The 23,074-nt window shown below is 45.0% G+C and overlaps 1 protein-coding gene across 1 annotated transcript in view; it reads right to left on the minus strand.

Moving 5' to 3' along the window:
- The window catches only part of LOC122797056 (proteasome subunit alpha type-7-like), a 691,044-nt gene that overhangs the window by 56,944 nt on the left and 611,026 nt on the right, over positions 1-23,074 (minus strand). Inside the window, exon 4 of the mRNA XM_044065832.1 lies at positions 3,207-3,313. Within this exon, the coding sequence (XP_043921767.1) occupies positions 3,207-3,313 (107 nt within the window). The remainder of the gene's footprint in view (positions 1-3,206; positions 3,314-23,074) is intronic.

Consider the following 23,074-nt stretch of genomic DNA (forward strand, 5'->3'; position numbering starts at 1 on the left):
GTCAAGAATGTTGTGTATTGGAGCTGAAAGGGGTTCAATATGACTTTGCTGTGTGCAGAAAAATAATCTTTTTCATTTACTTAGAGTTTCCTTGTTGAAGGTTTACGGGAAGATAAAAGGATATGTCGGACAGGGGAAGGGAGCATCGGTTGCCTGGCTATTAGTGGAATTGAAGAAACCAGATGGTTAGCCTGAGGTTCGAGATGTCCAGATGGATCATGTGCATTGGGTGAGACGGGGGGTGGTCTGGAATCGGATCCAGAATCCAAGGTTGGTATAGTAAGTGAGGCCAAAGGAAGGGAAACCAAACCTGTCAAGGTCAGCAAGGTGCAATGAGGATGACTTTGCTCTTCAACCTGGTGGCTTTCTGCAGAAAATTTGGAATTAATGGGATTGGTGGGTAGGCATAAAGTAGACCTGGAGGTCAGTCGCGAAGTAGAGCATCCTTCTGTGATTCCCCCTGTGGAGGGATTAGAGCAAAGTAGTTGCTGCATTTGTTGTTTAGGAGAGTTGCAAAAAGGTCACACCAAGGCTGGCTCCATTGATGAAAATCCTTTCAGTCACCTTCTTGTTGAGAGACCACTGATGAGGTAGAAGAATGTATCTGCTCAGTTTGTCTATTGCACTGGATTTCCCAGGAATATGCGTTACAACAAAAACGCAGTTGGATGAAATCATCCATTGCCCTACTCTTGAGTGTTTCTAGACACACGGTGTATTACATGGTCCCTCCCTGTTTGTTGATATACCAAACTACTGACATATTCACCTTTGAATAGCAAATGTCCCTGAAAGTAGAATATTCTGGAATGCCTGCAATGCTAAGACCACTGAATTCATCTCCAGGACATTTTTATGCAAGTTCACCTCTTTGGGGAACCAAATGCCTTGGACCATATGCCCTAGACGTGCCCCCCCTCCCACCTCAATTGGGAAGTGTCGACAATCACTAAGGCCTTGGGCTGAGGGAGAATGAATGGACAGCCTTGCTGAACCTGATCTAATTGAATCCACCTGAGATCCCTCTTGCATGCCCGAGAGATTCGGATCTGAATTGACATGGGTTGGTAAAGTACTGACCATTGTGTTGCTACCAACCATTGAAGAAACCTCATATAAAATATGGCAAAAGGTACTAAGGTTATTGTTGCCAACACTGCTCCTAGAGCTTGAAGGACCAAGCAGACTGAAATCTTGGTACTGCAGATTATTTTTCTGACCTGTGATCTGATAGTTTGCACTCTTGAGGGAGGTAGTGAAGCTAACATTGACTTTGTGGTGAAAACTGCTCTTATGAATTCCAAATTTTGAGTTGGTTGTAGTTGAGACTTGTTATTCCCAGATGAGAACGAGTCTGGAGAACCTGATTTCTTGCCCTTATCAATAGATGCCTGTTCAGGGTGGTAATGAGAGAGTCATCTAAATATGGAAACACTCTGAATCCCTGTAGTCTCAAGTAAGCTGTTACTACTATCATGCATTTAGTGAACACCGTGGTTCTGTGGTGAGACTAAAGGGCAGAGCTCTGAACTGGTAGTGACTGGCTCCCAGCTGGAAGTGTAAATACCTTCTAGATCATCTGTTCATCTTTATATGATAGACCTTCAGGATGTGTACTACTGAACATATCCAGTCGGCCTTGCCCAGAAAAGGGGAGAATGGATGAACCGTGACATTCAGAAATTTGGTATGTTGAACTGACTTGTTCAAGTTGTTGAGATCCAAAATTTGTCTCCAGTCCCTTGTTTTCTTTGGCACTAAAAAGAACCTTGAGTAAGGTCTGGATTCTATCTGGTCTGGGGGGACTTTTTAGATGACTCTTTTTCTAGCAACTTTTGTATTTGAATTGCTGCTTCTTCCCTCTGACTGGGTAGAACCTCAGGGATTTTTCTTGAGATTGGAGGTGGGAGGGAAAAGGGTATTATATAGCCTCTGGATATAATCTTCTGCACACAATAATCTTTTATGTCTAGTCAGACTCTCTGGTGCAGGGATAACTGACCCCCAAATTGCCTTCAGAGGTGGACAATCGGGCCTCTTTTCAGCAGCACTAGTAACGTCTGTCTGAGAATGAATCTCTGGGACCTCAGGTTTTGAGGGCCTCGTCTGCCACAAGGGGTGGCATTGACTATTAGTTCTCCCCTCTGCCTCTGGAGAAACTTCCCCCATGTGTGTCCTGGAAAGGAAACTCCAAAGCTCCAAACCTGAGCTATAAATCCAGATCGACCAAACAAAAAATGCAAAGAAACCGAAGTAATCAGGAACCACAAGGCCTATAAAAAGCTTTAATACTGCTAGTGTTAACACACTTTCATGCACAAAAATGCTTCCTCAGGCAATAACAACCAAATGAATACATGTCTTACATACAAATAGACAGTCACATGACTCAAATGTAATTAATTAAAATAACATCAATTTAAAAATGTACATAAAAAACTACTAATTTTATTCAAAATATAAACTCTGAAAGTTAAGTTACTCTATTATTCAAAACTTTCAAAAATGGTTTAATACCAACTACATCACTCAAACCTGGTGGATAGTGTGACAAAGCTCAAAATCCACTTATTCTTTTCATTTTCAGTTTGCAATTTTATGTCTCCACCACAAGATTTAGGAAAAATTACACTCAAAATCATAAATTTAAACATAACATTACTTGTACTCTGTATGTGTTTAAACAATGCAGTGTTTTTTATCCCTCTTCTTATTTCTGATAGATGGTTAGATATTCTATCCTTAAGGTGTTGGTTTGTTTTATCTATGTAATATGGACATTCACAGCACTTATAGGTTCATAGGTTCATAGGTTCATACTAGGCTATCTGCCCGAGGGCATTTACAAGCCTAGCCCATAGATTTGTGGCTTACGCCACCCCTTTAGTATGGGGAACTATACCCATTATTTTGCTGTGCCTCTGTTGAGCAGTGACACTGAGGTAATCCCTGGGGTATATCTGCGATCTTGGCTAAATAACCCAAATTTCTGGTGTTACAATTACCATACGCCCTAAGTGTAAAGTTGTAGTTATATAAAGGGTGAATAATAGTATTTTTTGTATAGATAAACTTAAAAAAAAAAACATCTACCACACTGACGTGTACCATTTCTTGTATAACTAGTTATTAATACTCCAGTTTGTTCTTTCTAACACAACTGTTTTTTTTTAAGTTAGAATATTTTTTATATCCAAACATAGGACCTTGATCATATAGATTTTTAAGTTCAGGTATGTGTGAAAGTATCGACCAATGTTTTCTAATAATGTTCTTAATTCTTGCTGTGTTACGATGTTAGTCATGTGATTGCCTATTTGAATACAAGAAATGTATTAATTTGGTTATTACCTGAGGAAGCGTTTTTGTATGTGAAAGTGTGTTTAACACTAGCAGTATATTAAAGCTTTTTATATGCCTTGTGGTTTCTAATTACTTTGGTTTCTTTGTGTCCTGAAAAGGACCCTGTGATTTCCTGAACCACATCTTTTGACCATCTCACTGATTCCTTGAAAACTATCTCTGAGGGGTCGAAAAAGTACGCCCACTGCAGAAAGGGTCTTTCCATCCTTCTTAAACCTGGATAAAGTTTCTTTCACTTTGGGCTGAATAAAGAAGTGCTGTCAAAGGAAGGACTGATGAATGAAAATTTGAAGGGCTCTGTGAAATCACATAAGCACATCCAGGCATGTCTCCCCAATGGAAATGCTTGAACCCGCTGCCCTTCAGGCACTTAAGGCTACATGTGAAAGAAGGCTCTTGGATGATTTTGAAATAGACTGTAGGGTTGCCAACTGAGAAATCTTGGATGATTAGATCTCTGCAGAAATGGATCCTGAGAGGGAATTTGAATGCTCCTTGATCAAATCTCTCTGCAACCTAGCAAAATGTGCCAAATAATTCAGCAACCCTAGGGCACAGGTTATTGAAGCACAGACACGTTTTCCAAACCTGTCCATTGCACTAGGCTCCCTAACAGTGGAACTCTGTTCAGCAAGTTCGTTTTTGATGGCTGCCTCCATGACCATGTCATCAATGGTACCCCTTTAGCCCAAAACTCCTTCCCCGAAGGTAGTGCCAGAATCTTGTCTGGTCTTCTGGGTATGGGTTCAACTGTGCGAGGTTCATTCCATGCCCAAGAGGCCAAATCAATGAGCTCATTGGCAGGCAGAGTAACCCAGGAGGTAGGCTAGTACTGAAAGCCCCCAGGAATACTGACTCCTCAAAAGAAGGGTTGCTGACGTCTTCTAGAGACCCTTCACATTCATTGAAGTCCATATCCTCTGTGACTGACTCTTGCGGAGAGTCTAAGTGCTTCCTCTTGCACTTACTCTTCCTAGGGACCTCCCCAGTGAGAAGCTCTGGGGAGGTATCGTAAGAAACTGATACCCTGCTGGGAACCCTGGAGATCTCAGACTGGCTGTCCCTGTGGTATAAAATGATGAGGCTCTAAGTGCAAAGACATCAGAGTAGAAGGTTGAGGATCTGAGGGGGTTAGATTTGTCCATCCTGTCAGAGCACAGAAAAAGAAGTTATGTACCTACCATAACATTCCATGTTAGTTGTCCTTCATCTCGCCTTCCTTCTTGCTGGATGGGTTCGGAGCTGATCCTTGGCTGCGACTCGGCCACTTATTATAGCGCGAGAGCTCTTTACTGGCTCGAGGCTACCCCTTATCCCAGAATGCCCAGCGTCATCTACCCAGATCTCGTTTGAGATAGCTCACACTAGACAAATATAGAAGATAATCCATTAATAAACCTGGATATACAGTTAATTGACATGGTTTGCTTGGGAAGCAACTAATTACAAAACAAATTAGCCAGTGAAACCACTGAGAAACTCCTCTCAATCCTCGAGGAAGGTGGGAAGAAGGGAGGGAAGCAAGAAGGAAGGCAAGATGAAGGATAACTAACATGGAACGTTATGATAGGTACATAACTTCTTTATGTTAAGTTGTCCATTCTCACCTTCATTCTTGCTGGACGGGACAGCGTCCCTAGCACCTCAATCCTGGGTGGCTCATTGGAACAGACTCTTCAGAACCATGGAACCAAAGGAAGCCCTGCCCCGGGACACCACATCTACTTTGTAATGAGAAATGAATGTATGAGGATCTACCCAAGTAGCTGCTGCACAAATTGAATCTATGGGCAATCTAGATTGAAACGCTACCGAAGTAGCCACTGACCTGGCTGAATGAACTTTGGGCTTTACTGGAAGATCTTTTTGTCGCAAATGGTAGGTGTGGGCTATGGTGTCTGATAACCATTTTGACAAAGTTACTTTAGAAACTGGAAGGCCTTGTTTGTTGTTAGCAAATGAAAGGAACAACTGATCTGATTTTCTCATCTCTAGTTCTATGGAGACAGAAACGCAGTTGTCTATGCACATCCAGTTGGTGCAATCTGCATTCTGCCTTGTTGGAATGATTAGGGAAAAAGACAGGAAGTTCAATGGATTGATTCAAATTGTATTCTGAACAAACTTTAGTTAGAAAGGATGGATTCGTTCTCAGAGAAACTCTGTCTTTGTGAAACACTAGGTATGGAGGGGCGAACACATAGGGCATGAAGTTCTGAAACACGTCTGGCAGAAGTAATAGCAACTAAAAATTTCAAGGAACATGATGCTGCTAGTTCAAAGGGTGGCAGTATCAAGGAGGCCAGAACCAAATTGAGATCCAAAGGTGGAAGGGGCTCTTTCACTGGGGGTCCAAGAAGAGATGTACCTCTCATGAAGGCCTTACAGAGTTTGTGAGACATTATGCTAGTTAGAAACTCCGATGTGAAAATTTGAAATGGCAGCTAGTTGTACTCTGATGGTAGCAGCTGCTGCACCAGAATGAAACAGTTATGCTAAAAAATCCAAAATTTTGTGTACAGGAGCTGTAAAAGGATCTAAATTCCTTGATTCTGCCCAGTAAGAGAATCTTTTCCATTTGCTAGCATAGACTTTCCTTGTATTTGTCTTATGGGAGGAAACAATAATATCACGCACTGCTGGGGAAATATTGGGGAGCCTGGCTAGGACTGGAAGTGGAGTAACCAAGCTGTGAGCTTGAGAGATTGGAGGGATTGGTGTAGCCAGCCTGACTGATGAATCAAGAGGTCCAGTACTGGGTCCAGAATCCAAGGCTGGGCTAGAAGGTGGGGGTGAAGGAACGGAAACCAAATCTGTCAAGGCCAATAGGGGGCAATGAGGATCATTTTGCAATCCAACGATTTTGTTTTCTGAATGACTTTTGGAATTAGAGGAAAGGGGGGGAAATGCATAAAGGAGTCCCTGTGGCCAATAGTGGACTAGAGTGTCTCTGGGTGTCTGACCTGGAGGAGAAACAAGGGAGAAGTAGCTGCTGCAATTGTTGTTGAGGGGAGAGGCAAAGAGATCGCAGCAAGGCTGGCCCCATTTGCAGAAAATAAGATCCACAATTTCCTGTTTCACAGACTACTCGTGAGGCATGAGGATAGCCCTGCTGAGCCTGTCCGCTATTACGTTGGATGTCCCAGGGATATGTGGTGCTGTCAGAAAAAGTTGGGAGGAAATCGCCCATTGCCACAGTCTGAGGGCCTCTCGGCACAAGGGGTAAGACCAGGTTCTTCCCCGTTTGTTGATGCACCAAACCACTGACATATTGTCCGTATGTATTGCAATAATGGCACGGAGATAGTCTTGAAGAGCTTGCAATGCTAGGAGCACTGCTCTCAGCTCCAGGACGTTGATGTGTAAGTGGTACTCGTGAGGTTGCCAAGTGCCTTGGACTGTCTTCCCTAGATAATGCCCCCCCCCCGCACCCTATCAGGGAAGCGTCCGTGGTCACTGTGGCGACCGGATGGGGTTCCAAGAAAGGTATGTCCTGAGCAACCAGTTGGGAGACCATCCACCAGGAAAGGTGTCTTTTGCAAGATTCCGTAATTAGCATCATGTGAGACGTGGGTAATTCCTGGAAGGACCATTGTGTAAAAAGAAGCCACTGAAGGATTCTCATGTGAAAGCATGCTAAGGGAACTAGAAGAATGGCTGCTGCCATGGACCCTAGAGCTTGAAGAACATATTTGACTTGAATTCATTTGCTCCTCAGGAGAAGCGACACCTGTTTTCGAATAATGGAAACTCTTTCCTGAGGCAATTTTACAATCATTTTTCTTGTGTTTAGCTCTGCTCTTATGTATGTAATAGACTGACATGGCAACAAGGCAGATTTTTCGAAGTTTATTGTGATGCCTCATTGAGCTCAGGATGTGATGGTGTAATCTCGTGCCGCTCTAAGTTGTTGCCTGGCAGTAGCAGTGAGGAGCCAGTCATCCAGATAAGGAAACACCTGGAATCCTAGACGTCTCAGGTGAGCCGTGACTACTGCCATACACACCCTGGGGGCTGTGGTGAGACCAAAGGGCAGAGCTCTGAACTGACAATGACTGGCTCCTAGCTGGAAGCGTAGAAATCTCCTGGACCGTTTATCCATTTTTATATAATAGTACATGTCCTGAAGATCTATGGAGCACATCCATTTGTCCTGACCCAGAAAGGGGAGAATGGACTGCAGTGTTACATCTGGAACTTTTCTTTTTGTACAGATTTGTTTAACCTGCTGAGATCCAGAATTGGTCTCCAGTCCCTTGTCTTTTTGGGCACTAAAAAGAATCTTGAGTAAGTTCCGGATCATACTTGGTCTGCGGGGACTTCCTGGATGGCTTTTTTCTAGCAGTCTTGAAACTTCTGTGACTCCCTGATCCCTTACATTGGGTGGAACCGGTTTACTATCAAAATGGCGATCGCCCATCGTTGACGCCACTAACGCGAACTCCAAACAGCGACTGTTGGGATGTCGAACACCGATATTCCGAAATGCAAAATCTCACCCCTCATTGGACCCATGGTAGCACTTGTTTTGCGGTGTAGCAGTCGGAAATGACGTTCGATGTTTTAGTTCGATATCTTGAGGAATCGGCATTACAGCTTTCGCATAAAGGAGTCGACAGTATGTACATTCGACGATGGACGATCGACATTTTGATAGCAAACCGGGTGGAACATCTGGGATGGATTTTTTTGAAACTAAAGGAGGTTGATGAAAGGGAATCTTGTAACCTCCAGATATAATGGCTAGTACCCATTTGTGTTTTATAATATTTTGCCAGGCGATTGGGTACAATGAAAGCCTTCCCCCGACTGCTTCCAGAGTTGAGCAGTCAGGCATCCCTTCAGGGATGTTGATAGGGTTTGGAAGCAAACGTATCAGTCACCCTGACTTTGCGGACCCCCTTTGCCAAGAGGGCGGCGTCTGCCATTGTTATTATTTCCCCCTCTGCCCCTGGGGGAAAAGACACCACGTGCATCAGGCAAGGGTCCCTGAGATTTCAGAAACCACATCTTTCCACCCTTCTGACCCTTTGGGTATGGTCTGCTAGGAGTGGAAAAATGGACTCCGACATCACAGAGCATCTTGCCTTCCTGCTGGCACCTGGTACACGTGTCTTTCACCTGAGGCCCAAAGAGAAAGGAGGGGTATTGGTAAAGGACGCTCTGAAAGGTTCCGCAAACTGACACAGCCGCAGACAAGAATGTCTCCTAAGAGCCACTCCTGTTCCTGCAGCTCTACTCCCTCCATCGGCTGCTTATGAAATAAGCCTCATGGAGGAGTTGACTATTGAATTAAGAGTCGCCAGCTGGTTAGCTACCTTGGCGGAAGCTCCCTTAGCTGTGGGATCTTGTGGGGCATCTCCAAGCTCTTTTAGATCATCCTTCTGAAGCCTAGTAAAATGGGAAAGATAGTTCAGGGACCTAAGGGAGAAGGTCGCTGATGAACACATTAGCTTCCCATATCTGTCCATTGTATGGGAGTCTTTATTTGGTGGATGGACAGATGAGATTTCAGCTAATTCTCTCTTTGTGGCTGCTGCTACCACCATAGCATCAACTGGGACACCTTTAGTCAAGAATTGTTTGTCTTGGGGAGCTGTGATGAATTTATTGGATCTCCTCGGGACAGGTTCCATGGAATCTGGACCTGACCAAGCCTTTCGAGACACTAGAGACATGAGTGGATCAAAAGGCGGAGACACCCAGTAGGTGGAAGGTTGGGAACCAAATGCATCCAGGTATACAGACTCATCCTCGGAGGGGGCTAGGGAAGTCCAGCTACGCCTCTGCCTGAGAATCTCAAGGATGTCTGAAAAGGAAACATCTTCAGAGGGGGACCTTGGGGACCCCTCCGATTCATCCAGGTCTGTATCAGAGGTGACAGACTCAGGGGAGTCTAGGTGCTTCCTCTTGCACTTTTTCTTCCGGTGAGCCTGCTCAGAATGCTCTGAGGAGGCTTCAGAAGAAGAGGGTTCACCCAATGGGATGTCCTGGGATATATGTTCCCTACACTTTGGGGCTGGAGGAGAAGCAGAGGTTGTCACAGGCACCGAGGGGGACGGAGCCAATGGAACCGATAGTGGGGCTGTCTGTGGGGACAGCACTCTCCGCATGACCTTGAAGGCATCACGGTCTCGACACAAGGAGGGCTCCAGCTCCGAAGAGACAGGAATCCCACTCTGTGCCGAGGGTGATGGCTCCGAGGCTGATGTGGGAGCAGAGCTCAACTGAGCCGACGCTCCGAGAGGGAGACCGGGTTCGGACAAGGGTCTGATGGCCACTTCCCCCCTTGGAGCCGACTTGAGAGCTTCGGCACCCAGATACCTCGATGGGAGGAAGAACAGAGGTAATCGGAGCCAACGTCGGAGCCAAAGGACCACTATTGGAGCATCCATGGACTCCGGCTCCGAACTAAGCATAGTTGGAAGAGGAATCGAAATGGAAGCGGATGGAGCCGAAGACTGTTGAGGCGGGCTCGAAAGCATTTTAGCAAGGGCCTGTGACTTCAGCAACCTACTGACCACTCTCTCCACATCCTGATCTGACAACCTCGAGGACTGAGAGGAGTGGGAAGATGAGCGATGACTGGTCTTGCTTTGAAGAAAAGGTGATTGTGGCACCAAGCAAATCGGCTCCAGTGAAGGAGACCTAGCTTGTTTGTGGCTCAGAGACAGCTCCAAAGTAACAGTTGGAGCCGACGGAGTAGTAGTCTTGTTGGTGCCAGAGGGCACCAACACACTTGGTTTGTCAAGCTCACCGGTCGGTTCCGAACATGGAGCTGATGGCTTGACTGATTTCGAAGGTTTCACTGGCTGAGATGTTTTAGCTGGAGAATCCTGTTTTAATAATCCATGGAGGATAAGCTTGTTTTTCTGCTCCTGCAGGACCCTTGTACTAAAGGCATGACAAATAGAACAAGAGTTCTGCAGGTACATAGCCCCCACGCAGTAAACACAACTAGTGTGCCCTTCTGTCAGAGACATCTTCTGACAGCATGAGTCGCACTTTTTGAACCCTGAGGTTTTAACTTCTTTGGAAATACTAAGAAAAAAGGAAGGAAGTATCACACAAACAGACACTACAAAAATAAAAATTATATTAATAAAAACCTTAAAAGGAGAGCCTCTAACTTAAACGGCTGTACTTAAGTGGGGGAAGAACTCTCCAACTTAAACGAGTTCAGGTAAAAAGAAGGCCTAGTGACTAAGGGGCGACGGCCAACACAGCACAAAAAACACAGCAAAGGACAGAGAAGGGGTTTAGGACTAAAACTTACAAACTACTATAAACAGTGAAAAAAAATACTACTTTTCAAGTAAATTATTGAACTTTAAATAGAGAAAAGTTATACTAAGCCTGAGCCAGTATTGACGCAACCTCGCAGCTGAAGCGACAAACGAGATCTGGGTAGCTGACACTGGGCATTCTGGGATATGGGGTAGCCTTGAGTTAGTAAAGAGCTCTCGAGCTATAGTAAGTGGCAGAGTTGGAGCCGAGGATCGGCTCCGAACCCATTCAGCAAGAATGGAGGCGAGACTGGACAACTTAACATCACCCTTTTCACAATTTCAAAGGCCAATCTCCCCAGAGAGAGCGAAGACCAAGAAGGTAAGCTTTTGGACCGCTGTCCTCCCCTACTCCAAATGTAATCTCCCCAAAGAGCAAGTCGGAGCTGAGTAATCCAGTGCTGAAGCTGCAAGGTGCAGAGACGGCTCCAATGACTTCAGAGTCAAATCATCTGGATATGAAGAAATCTGAACCGCAGCCCTCAGAGTAAGCATCCTTGGATCTGAGCCAGATGGACTCGGAAAGCTGAGATCCAGGGACTTTGAAGCAACTGAAGGGATGACAAGAAGAGCTTAAAGTGGGGGGTGTGCTTGACGGATGGGCCTCCTGACCTGATCTGTGCAGAGAGGAACTTCTCTATCATTCATTCCGCATCTTCCTCCATCAGACTTCTGGATGATCAAGTGGAGGCAAGAGAGGGGGGACTTGGATTGGTATCGTTCCAAAAAGGTTGCAGGCACCCTAGAAGCCACAGGATCAATAGAAGGTGAATATATTTTCCTGGGAAGAACTGTAGGGACTTGAGCCAGTTGGATCTGATAACTTTTTTGTTGTAGCAGAGATAGTTGGATCCATTGCTTTTTTCTTCCTCAGATCAGAGGGTGAAGAACTTTGCGATCTTTTCAGATCCAACTTGGGCCTTTTTCTAGACGACTCCAAAACTGGGGAAGATGAGGTGGAAGGCTTCAGATACTAAGACTATTTCTTTAGTTTAATTTTGGGGGATTGAGCAGCAGATAAAACTTCTCCAAAAGAGGATGGTAACAGTCCTTTTAAGAGAAGTTTATTTTTACTCTCTACTAGAGCCCTAGGATTGAAATTATAGCAGATCAGACAATCCTCCTGCAGATGTTGTGGCCCTAGGCAATAAACACAGTGTGGGGGCATCTGGCAGAGGTAGCTTGTGTCCACACTAGACACACTTTTTAAACCCAGAGGGGCTTTTTTTTGCCATTACACTAGCAGCTATGAATAAGAAAAAGTTGACTTTTTTTGTCTAAAAAGAGAGAAGACTGGAAGAAAATACCAGCGATGGTAAAAAAAAAAAAAGGGCTACACGAGAGTGTAGAAAGGTAAAAAAAAGATAAAAAGAAAATTGCCAACTATGGTAATTCAAGAATTACATAGACAAATCTGTACAAAAGATAAAGGAAAAAAAGGAAAGAAGAAATCAACTATGGTAATTGACAAAACATATGATACAGGAGGGTAAGGGATGAGAAATATAAGCAAATGTAAGGATTTAGAAGATTATCAATTGAAAAAAACTATCACTTATCTGTGAAATCTCGAGAACTAGGCTGACCACTTCTTTTTGTGAAAAGCAGCAAACGAGATCTAAGGTAGCTTAGGATTTTTGCATTATGGGTAAGGAATAAGCTTGACAGCTTCTTGGTTACCACAAGCTTTATTAACAGCCGAGTCAGATCTGAGGATTGGAACTGAACCCATCATTTGAGGACAGAATGAAAACTGACAACAGGAGATATATAAATTGCTTTGGTCTCTAAGTCAAGATCTTTTTTTGGGGCAAATGAAATCAACAGGATTATGGCTTAGGGTTTGCAGAGTAGAAGAGCTTGAGTCACAGTCCTATAGGTTATGGAACATGGATCCACTTTTATCTTATACCAAAGCTATGCACTTAACCATAATGGTAGTTCTGTAGGAGTATGTCTGTTCTCCATAACAGCCCAGATTTCATTTCTCAGCCTTTGTTGAGATGATCTTGATGCTTGACAAATACTGAATAGTGCATCTCAGATAACTACCTCAGATCCAGAGAGGCGGAGCTGGCATGCTGCATTCTGGGAACTGGAAGGTTCTTACCAGCCTGGGAAAGTTTGGCATGCCAAGTGGTCCTAATGCCTGCAACCTTAGTCCTTCAGTAATGGAGGATGGACACACCATAATTAGATAATGGGACACTGAAGACCACTCTCTCTCTATTTTCTTCTTCTCCTCTCTAGCGTACTAGCAAATCATCAACTGATTATAAATCGACACCCTTCTGAATGATTATATTCAGTACGGCCTGCTCAATATCTTCAGGATAAAGCTGATTTGTTAACCACATACATCTCTTGTTAGTGACAGCCGGGGACAGAAACATCCAATACAATCAAAGGCACACTATATTTTCTCTGATAATAAAAAAGTTTGAAAAAAAAAGCTATGGAGTATTCATGACCTGGTCTTAATGCCTTAGAGTAGCATATGTTAAAGGTCACACAATTAGCTGCTGTGACTGCAAACCCATATGCTATATTCACCCTCTCCTAGCAAGCCTGTCAATGACTTTTCTTGAGTGATACTTAAATACACAGATAATTTCTGGGTCCTTTGGTTTTCGGATAAGACTCAAGACCTGCAAAAACTATAAGCACTGTTGGTGACTTCCTGCTAGCTATTTTTCCCAGCAACTCTCCCATTCCCACTTCCCTTCCACTCCTTGATCTGTTTTTTACACTTGGTGAATTTAAACTGACCACCCTCACTGTAAACTGAGCTTTATAAGCTCCTCCTTTTCTACACTGCTGTTTAAATATTATATTTATGTGTCTTTCCATGTGCTCATTTTGCCAACTCATTCTCTGTTCTACTGATTTACTTGCTCTGAATTCATTATCTGGCCAGCCATTAGATAAAGTAGTATGTTTTTACACTATAGCCAGTACTTTTTTGTGTTTTTACATTAAGAGTACAGTGGATTGTCCATTCTGTGGCAGAGAGTGGCAGCCTGGTCTGTATAGGTTGGGGAAACACACTAGAGATTCATGCATATAGTTTTATTGACTGGAGGGGCTTATTAATCAGCTTACCTTGTTTTTAGTGTCTTTATAAATTCTGCACAATTGAGTGGCTCTTGGCCACTTATACAAAGCGAAGCACTTTTATTGAACAATCACACTTTTATAAACTTTTTAAAGTACACTGCTATATCTGTATCTTCAAGTTTGTGGTAGGATTTCACTCCGGACACACTTTTTTTACTGTGCTTTTACATTACAGAGGACTGGAATTATTCATCTACTGGCAGTAGGCATTTATCTGGTCTATCTCTTGTGAAGCACACAAATGGGCTGTAAGTGTAGTCGCTTTATTGGCCACATGGATCAGTAGTCAGTTTTCTTTATTTCCAGGGCTGGTATAAATTCAGCACATTTGCAAGGAGCTATGCTAGTGCTCTGTACAGATGCAAAAATCTAGAAACATTGCATCTGATATTGTTAATCCTCGTTCATTTCTTACGCATGGGTATCGGTTCCGATCTCGGAACAGAGCCGGCCATTTTCCAAGCTCGCGTCAGCTTCAAACTCTCGAGCTAAACTCTTAACCATAACCCCCCTCTCCCTGTTACCTCAGATTTCATTTGCCATGTTGCCATTCGGTCGTGTCAAGCTGCTTCTCTTGAGCTAAGTATAGTTATTTGTTGTCAAATAGTCATTTATATTACCTTTTCTGTCAGAAAAGTTTCTTTTTCATTGTCTCTTACCCTATCGCATCTAGCGACCATATTTTCTTGAGTTTTTCTTCTCTTTTCTCTACTTTTTTACCGCAAGGTATTTCTCCCCTTACCATCGTTGGTAATCTTTCCTTTTTTCATACCTTCAGGTATTCTTTTGTACCATTGCTGGTATCTTTTTCTACTATCTACTTTTTCTATCATGGCAGATAAGAAAGGTAGTCCAGGGTTTAAATGGTGTTCTGATTGTGGACACAAATTACCTACATCTGATGCACACTCTTTGTGCATTTATTGTTTGGGGGCATCCCACTTATCTGTTGACCCGCCCTGTACTATCTGTGAAAATTTTTCTAATAGAACTTTGTTAGAAAATAAAAACAAGTTGTTGCTGAAGGGACATCTCCCTTTTCAGAGTCTATTTCTGGGTCGGAGGCCTCAACCCTTCCTAGCATCTATAAGAAAATTTTGGATGCTCCTACCAAGGCTAAATCTTTGCCTTTGTCCCCGGCTGGGGACTCCCGCCAACCAAAACCCAAAAAGGCTAAAGTTTTGGCTCCAGAGCTCACTCAGTCAGCCCCAGTGCTTTTGGTGCCTAGACCTTCGGCACCGAGGCCTTCGGCTCCATTAATGATCTCGGCTCAGTCTTCTCCTGCATCCTTCACTATATCGGCACAGAGGGGCTCCTTGATTCAGACTATTACTATTGTATCGGCACCGACAGCTCAGTCAGCGCAGACCTTGACCACGTCGGCTCCGACATTTTTCTCAAAACCGACGCCTTTATTGTTGACTCCAGTTTTGTCGGTTCCAGCTTCTGTACCAACAACTACTTCGGCACCGATCCCTGTGTCGGTGCAGACCGTGACCTCGGCACTGATGACTTCTTTGGTGCCTTTGAAGTCCATGGATATAGCACAGTCTTCCCCCTTCTGCGGTTCCCTTTATGGCTCTCACTAAGGAACCGCAGTTGCCTTTGTGGCAGGAAAGTTTTGCTACAACCCAGGATGTCAGTTGTGACACGCATAATTTGCTACTCCACAGCATTTCGGGGACTCCGGGTCGGCAGGCTGAGCCACTTAGGGGAGGGGTGACCCCTGTCCTGGACATTCACTCCTCTTCAGGTGGACCAGCCTTCCAACTTGATGGAGAAGGCTTTCGCTGTTGCTGGCGATACTGGACTGTCTATCCCTTCGCCCTCCTCTGGTACACTGGTTTCACAAGTCACACTGGCTGCAAGGGCCTCAGGACATATTCCCACAGGAAACCCCTTTTCCGGTGTCTTCCCCAGCTTCTCCCGCTGAGGAAGTCCACCAGAAAAGTTCATGTAAGAGGAAGCACATGGACTCCACAGAGGAGTCCCTCACTGAAGACACAGATTTTGATGAGGGGGAAGAATCCCCTCTGTCACCCTCTGAGGTATCTTTTGGTGATATCCTCGAAATCCTGAAAAGTACAGTTTTGTACCTACCATAAATGTAGATGTTTGAGTGTACACCCTGCTGCAGTCATCACACTTGGGTTATCCTGTTGTCAGGCGGTCCCGCAGTCGGCCGGAATTCCAAAGTATTGGTCCGGCGTCGGTTGCCGTCACCTTCTTCCCTGACATCAGTGCGCCAGGGGTATAAATAGTACATCAAACGCCATTTTCTTCAGTTTTTCTTTCCCCAGATGTCAGGTGCCCCCAAAAAGGTGGTCAGTAATTAGTACCAAATCAAGTAATTTTTGCACAAACACAAAATCCCTCCAGCTATAAGCAAATACATCAGGAAGGCATTGTAGAGATTTAGCCAGTTAGATCAGAGGAGATGGAGGGAGGGTAACCTGGACTGCAGCAGGGTGTACACTCGAGCATCTACATTTATGGTAGGTACAAAACTGTACTATGTTCATCGTGTTACCCTGCTGCAGTCACCACACTTGGGTAGAATCCCAAAGCTAAGGATGGGTGGAGGAGTTATAGAGGGAGCTAGAAGGCCCTACAGAACTGCAGTGGCGAAGCCAGCCCTAGTCTTAGAGTAAAGTGGTAAGTGATCGTGTTTGGTAAAGGTGTGTACTGAACTCCAAGTTGCAGCTTCCAAAATCTCCTTGGTTGGAACCCCCCTGAGGAAGGCTGTAGATGTAGCTGTTGCCCTGGTAGAGTGGGGCCTAATGGTAGCAGGAACTGGTTTTCCATGATGGGTATAGCAAAAACGAATGCAATGTCCTATCCATTTGGAAATGATTTGTTTTGATATAGCCTTCCCTTGTGAAGCTGTAGCATAGGATACAAATAGCTGGTCAGATTTTCTGAAAGCCTTAGTTTTATCCAAGTAGTAACAAAGTTGCCTGTGAATGTCCAAGGAATGCAGAAGTCTTTCTCCTTTGTTCTGTGGATTTGGGAAGAAGGTGGGTAAGTGGATGGTTTGATTTAAAGCCACACTGGAAACCACCTTAGGCATGAAGGAAGGATTAGATCGTAGAGAAACTCTGTCTTGATGGAAAATGAGGAAAGGTTCCACTGCCATTAGTGCCTGCAGCTCTGAGACTCTTCTAGCTGAAGTTATTGCTAGCAGCAGGGCAGTCTTCCATGATAGGAACTGTAGATCTGCAGAAAAGGCTGGTTCAAAGGGAGGTAGCGTAAGTTTTTCCAGAACAAAATTGAGGTCCCATGTTGGTGTATGTGCTCTCCTGGGGGGCCTAATGTTTTTTGCCCCTCTGAGGAACTGCCTTAGAAGTGGATGCGAAAATAAGGGTGGATCCGTGTTGTAGTGGGCTGAAATAGCTGATGCATCGATTTTAATGGAAGAAAAAGAAAGTCCTTTGTGTAACATCTCAGTTAAATACTGTAGAATCTGAGGCATGTGAGGCTGAAGTGTGTTTTGGCCTTTAGCTTGGTTCCAGGCACAAAACCTTTTCCATTTGTCCGAATAGGCCTTCCTGGTGCTGGGCCTTCTAGCTTCCAGAATAACATCCATAACTGCTTGGGAAAGAGGAGCTGGCTGGATGCTTAGGTGATTTGCCATGCAGCCAGATTTAAGGTTTTGAGCTTGCTGTGAAGAATCTGATTGTTTTGCTGTGTGAGCAAATGGGCAATTTGTGGTAAAATCCAAGGTGGGCCCTGGGCTATATTCCTCAATAGTGGGTACCAGTGCTGGCGTGGCCAGTCTGGGGCTATGAGTATCAGTCGTGGTCTCTCCTTTCTGACTTTCAGAAGCACCTTTGTGAGGAGAGGCAATGGAGGGAAGGCATATACTGTCAGGTTTTTCCAACTGAATGAGAGTGCGTCCACTTTCCAAGCTTGATGGTGAAGTGTCCTTGTACAAAATTTTGTTAGTTAATAGTTTTGAGGACTGGCAAACAGGTCTATGTCTGGAAGGCCCCATTTTTGAGTTATCATTGCAAATACATGTGGATCCAGTTTCCACTCAGGATCCATGATGTTTCTGCTGAGGTCGTCTGCCAATGTGTTCTTTTTTCCTGGCAGGAATTGAGCTTGTAACTGAACTTGGTAAGCCAGAGCTGTGTTCCACAAGGTCATTGCTTGCCTGCATAGGGGATAGGAGTGTGTACCCCCCTGTTTGTTTATGTACCACATTACTGTGGTGTTGTCCGTCCTTATTGTAAGTTGTCCTGGATGTAACAGATTCTTGAAGGCTGTCAGAGCATTATGTACAGCTAGCATCTCTTTTTGATTGATGTGCAGATTCCTTTGACTTGCAGTCCATACGCCTTGAACGCACTGTCCTGCCATGTGTGCCCCCCAGATGTAGTCCGATGCATCTGTTGTCATAGTTTGCCTGGCTGGGGGCAAGGTGAAAGGGTGACCCTTGTTGAGGTGACATGCCTGTGACTACCATAGAAACTCCTGTTGTAGGCAGGGAATGAGAGATATCATTGTGTCCAAGCTGTGGCTGTGTTGAGACCATACGCTTTTTAGGTACCACTGTAATTTTCTCATATGCAGCTTTGCAAATGGTATTAGTAGTATGCAAGATGCCATGAAGCCCAAGGCCTGCAGAATTTTTCTTGCAGGTAGTTGGGCCTTTGTTGCCATTGTTTTGAAATATTGAGTCAGTTGTAGTTGTTTGTCTGGCGTCAGATAAGCCTTCTGGGCCATTGGATTCAAGCTGGCACCCAGGAATGTCATATTTTGTGAGGGTACTAGTTTTGATTTCTTTCTGTACCCCAGGCAACTTAGAAGATGTTTTACAAAAGCCAGATGTTGTAAGAGGATGTCCTTGCTTTCTGCTTGGATGAGGCAGTCGTCCAGGTATGGGTATATTTGAATTCCTCTTTGTCTGCAGTATGCAATTACTGGTGCCAGGCATTTTGTGAAGACCCTGGGCGCAGTAGATAAGCCAAAGGGCAGTGCAGAGAATTGGTAATGGGTTGAACCTGCAATGAAACGGAGGTATCTTCTGCAACTTTGTCTGATAGGGACATGCAGGTATGCCTCCTTGAGGTCCAACGTTACTAGCCATGCTTTCTTGCCCAACATGGGAAGAAGCTGCTGTAGTGTTAGCATCTTGAATTTGGGTACTTGTAAGAAGGTGTTTAGAATTGAAAGGTCCAGAATTGGTCTCCAGGCATTGTCCTTTCTGGGAACTAGAAAGAGTCTTGAGTAAAATCCTTGGCCTTGCTCTCGAGTAGGTACCAGTTGAATGGCTCTCATGTCCATGAGAGCTGTAATTTGTTTTTGTGCCTCTGCCCATTGATTTTGTTGCAGGTTTGGCATTCCTCTTTTCATTGGCAAGGTGTGAAAATGGAATCTGTATCCTCGTGAAATTATGTCTAGGACCCATTTGTCCTTTGTGACAATGTGCCAGTTGTTTGAAAAAAGTACGAGTTTTCCTCCCAAGGGGGCTGCCAAGAGAGTGTTGCTTGGCCAGATGAGGTGCAAGTCATTGAGTTTGCCTCCTGGTAGTTTGGGACCTGTCTTCTCCTCCCTTCTGTGTTGCAGTGCCCCATTGGCGAGGTTTGTACTGGGCTTGTGGTTGTCCTCCTGCTTTAACTCCAAAAAGAACATCCTGCTGTAAGGGAGCATCTAAAAGCTTTTCTTTAACATGATCAGGCAGAGTTTGTTCCTTTAACCAAGCATGCCTACGTATAACAGACCCAGTGACAGCTGCTCTGCAGGAAGCCTCCAAAGAATCAAACCCACATTGTAAAGTATGTTTGCCCACCTGTTCAGTTGCGTGCAACAGATCCTGCATTTCTTTCAATTCAGACTGTTACGGGAGTGTGCTCATTTTTTGTTTTAACTGAGACATTAGAAATTGCTGATATTTTAGCATGTGGAATTGGCAATTTAGTGCCCTCATAGCTAGAGTGGCTGAGGTGTAAACCTTTTCCCCCCACCTGCCTAGTGCTCTGGAGTCCCTTTCAGAGGGTACAGGATTTTTAGCCATAGAAGCGTTAGCCCCTTTGGGACCCTGGGAGATGGTCTCTGGATCAGCAACAGGACTTTTATAAAGAAATTTGTGGGAATCAGGCACTCTATAGTATCTGTCAGGTTTGGCCGGAGCAGGAGGCAGAGAATCTGGGTTCAAACTGGATTCTAAGTAAACATCATCCACAATGTCTAAAACTGGGGGGATGGCAAGTGGTCTGTGCTGGGGGAGTAAAAGAAACTCTCTGAGCCTTTTCTTTGAGTCAGAGTAGTCCTGACCTTCCCAGTGAAAATGTTCCCTCATAGTGTGTAAAGTTTCCCCAAAGGAGTAGTCTTCAGGAGGAGAAGCTGAGGGAATAGAATCCTCAGCATCAGAATCTTCATAAGGGGAGAAGGAGTAATCTTGGTCCTCAGAGGAGCCTGAGGAAATAGACACTTGTTCAGAGGAGGCATATTCTTCCTCTTGTCTAGGCCTTTTGTCGGGTGGGGGTTGGGAACCCCTGATTAAAGAGATCAAATCTTCAGCCATTTTGAGCATCTGTTTCTTAGGCATGGGGCCTTGAACTGGAGACTGAAGTGCAGTCTTTTTAGGTTTAATAGGAGTCTTAGGATACGTTTTTATGGTGAGCGTCGTCGGTCTGAAGACGCCTTCAGAAACCGAAGGTGTTTCTGCAGCAACAACATCTTTTTCAGCAGTGTCGTCGGAAGGGGCTAAACAAAATGGCTGCGTCGGCCTAGTACTTTCCACCAAAAGTTCCGAAGCGGTCTCGGGTTCCAGATCTGCAGTAGTCAGGGGCTGCGTCGGAGCCTCACTGAAGACCGGTGAACTGGAGAACGGACCAGCTGAGGCCTCGGAGTCTGGCTTGGGTCTAGGCTGCCTGTCCTTATCCTTGTGTTTTTTGTGCACGCTGGTAGTCGGTTGCTCCGATGGCATAGTGTAGTTAAATTTTCTACCGTAGTGTCGTGCGAAATCAAAACGTCTTTTTATAGTACACTTATTAAACCTAGCACAAAAATGACAACCAGTGACGTCGTGGTCTGGGCCTAAGCAAGGTATGCAGTAAGAATGAAAATCCTTATGAGGTATTTGCTACCCACAAGAAATACAATTGTTAACTTTTTCTGACATCGGTCTGAGGCAAGAAAAGTTTCCCCAACGGGGTACTTAGCTTTATTGAAGACTTCGGATCTGAAATTCGACTTCGAAAATCTCAGGAGTCGGCCGACCGGCACTTGCGAACTGTTTCTGCTTCGGGCACCGCGCGGCAAGAAAGACTGGAGAAAATGGCGTCGGATGCACTATTTATACCCCTGGCGCACTGACGTCAGGGAAGAAGCGACAGCAATTGACGCCGGACCAAGACTTTGGAATTCCGTCCGACTGCGGGACCGCCTGATGACAGGATAACCCAAGTGTGATGACTGCAGCAGGGTAACATGATGAACATCAGAGAGGTGACTGGCAGTCCTCTAATCCGACCTCTGAGGAATCTGTGTTCCTGCAGGCCTTTTGCGCCCGGCCCCCTACTTCCTGGGTTACTCCACCTGCCGATGAACTTGTCCGGCTCATCATGCAGCGTGCTTGGAAAGCTCCTGACACCATCAAAGCTATTCCCAGGAGGCCAGATAATATTTTGTCCCCTCCTGCTACGGATCCCCATTGGTCAAAAAGTCTTCCTGTGGATGCTTTGGTGGTGGCGGCCGCAACAAAAAAGGATCTGGCAGAAGAAGAAAGCCAGACTGTCCATCCGCCTAACAAAGAGTCCCGGGCCCTGAACAGGATAGGGAAGCACACCTTTGCATCAGCGATCTTTACTATGAAGTCCCTGAATTATATGGCACACTTTACCAGGCTTCAAAGGGATCTGATTTCTAAGCTCTCTGAAACACTGGCTGGTGCCGTGTCTGATGAGGTCCGTGACAAAGTGGCCTCTCAGCTGGCCACCACTGAGTCAATATCTAACTCCTCTATGCGACTGATATCTCACACATCAGAAGGAGTAGCGGGTTCAGCTGTGGTCTTGAGACAACACACCTGGATGCTTTTGTGCAATTTTGCTGAACCCTTTAAGGCTTCCTTTCTTAACGCTCCCATTGAGGCCTCTTCGTTGCTTGGACCCAAAGTTAAAAGCACACTGGCCAGATATGAACAGGACAGTAAGACCCTTTCTGCCGTAGGTGTCCATTATTCTTCCCCTCAATGTGCTTTTTCCCGAAACCAAATGAGTGGGAAGATATGGTTCAAGAAATCTTAGGGTCCTTTCCGTGACACACAGGCCAAGTTCCCCCCCTAGAGGCAGAGGGGGAAACTCGCAGGGAAGACGCTCCTTTTGGGGCAGAGGGGGTCTGCATAACCAGGGTTCCAGGGACTCTTTCCCTGGCCAATCCTACCAGCGCTCCTGAAGAGCGGCCCAACTCCTTTCCTCTGGAGGTGGTTGGGGGTCGTTTCTCCTTGTACCCTTCTGCCTGGCTAACCATCACCACCGATTCTTGGGTACAAATGACTATAACCAGAGGTTATCATATCCCCTTCGATATTTCTCGTGTCCCTTCAAAAAACCTTCCCGACGTTCCACCCAGTCAAAGGGAAGCAGCAGCACTAGAGATAGAAAAGCTGCTAAGAAACAGACCAGATAGGATCCGGATTCTACTCAAGACTATTTTTGGTGCCAAAGAAAACTGGGGACTGGAGACCAATTTTGGATCTCAGTGTATTGAACAAGTTTGTGAGAGTACAAAAATTCCGGATGGTCACGATACAGTCTATCCTCCCGCTTTTGGAAAAAGATGATTGGATGTGCTCGATAGATCTTCAAGATGCATACTACCACATAAAAGTGGACAGGCCATCAAGAAGATTTCTACGCATCCATGAGGGAGCCAGTCACTACCATTCAGAGTACTGCCCTTCGGACTCTCTATAGCCCCCAGAGTGTTCACAAAGTGCATGGCAGTCGTCACAGCTCACTTGTGACTTCAAGGATTCCAGGTGTTTCCATACCTAGACAACTGGCTCATTTCCACCCCCATCAGACATCTACTGGAAGAAGCCCTGGCATACTCTCTCCTTTCTGCACAAAGGCTAGGCATAACCATAAACTGGCAAAAATCCAATCTCACCCCATCTCAGTCGACAGAATTCATAGGGGTTATTTTGGACACAAAGAACTGCAGAGCTGCTATTCCAGAGCACAGAATTCTACCAATGCTGCTTCTTCCCTTTGACTGGGTGGAACGTCGGGTAAGTTTGTTGGGGGAGCAGGACAAAGATCGAAGGGAATATGATAACCTCTGGTTATTATCCTTTG

This window comes from Protopterus annectens, chromosome 3.part0, assembly GCF_019279795.1.
Source record: "Protopterus annectens isolate FY-2018-M chromosome 3.part0, PAN1.0, whole genome shotgun sequence".
NCBI lineage: Eukaryota > Metazoa > Chordata > Ceratodontiformes > Protopteridae > Protopterus > Protopterus annectens.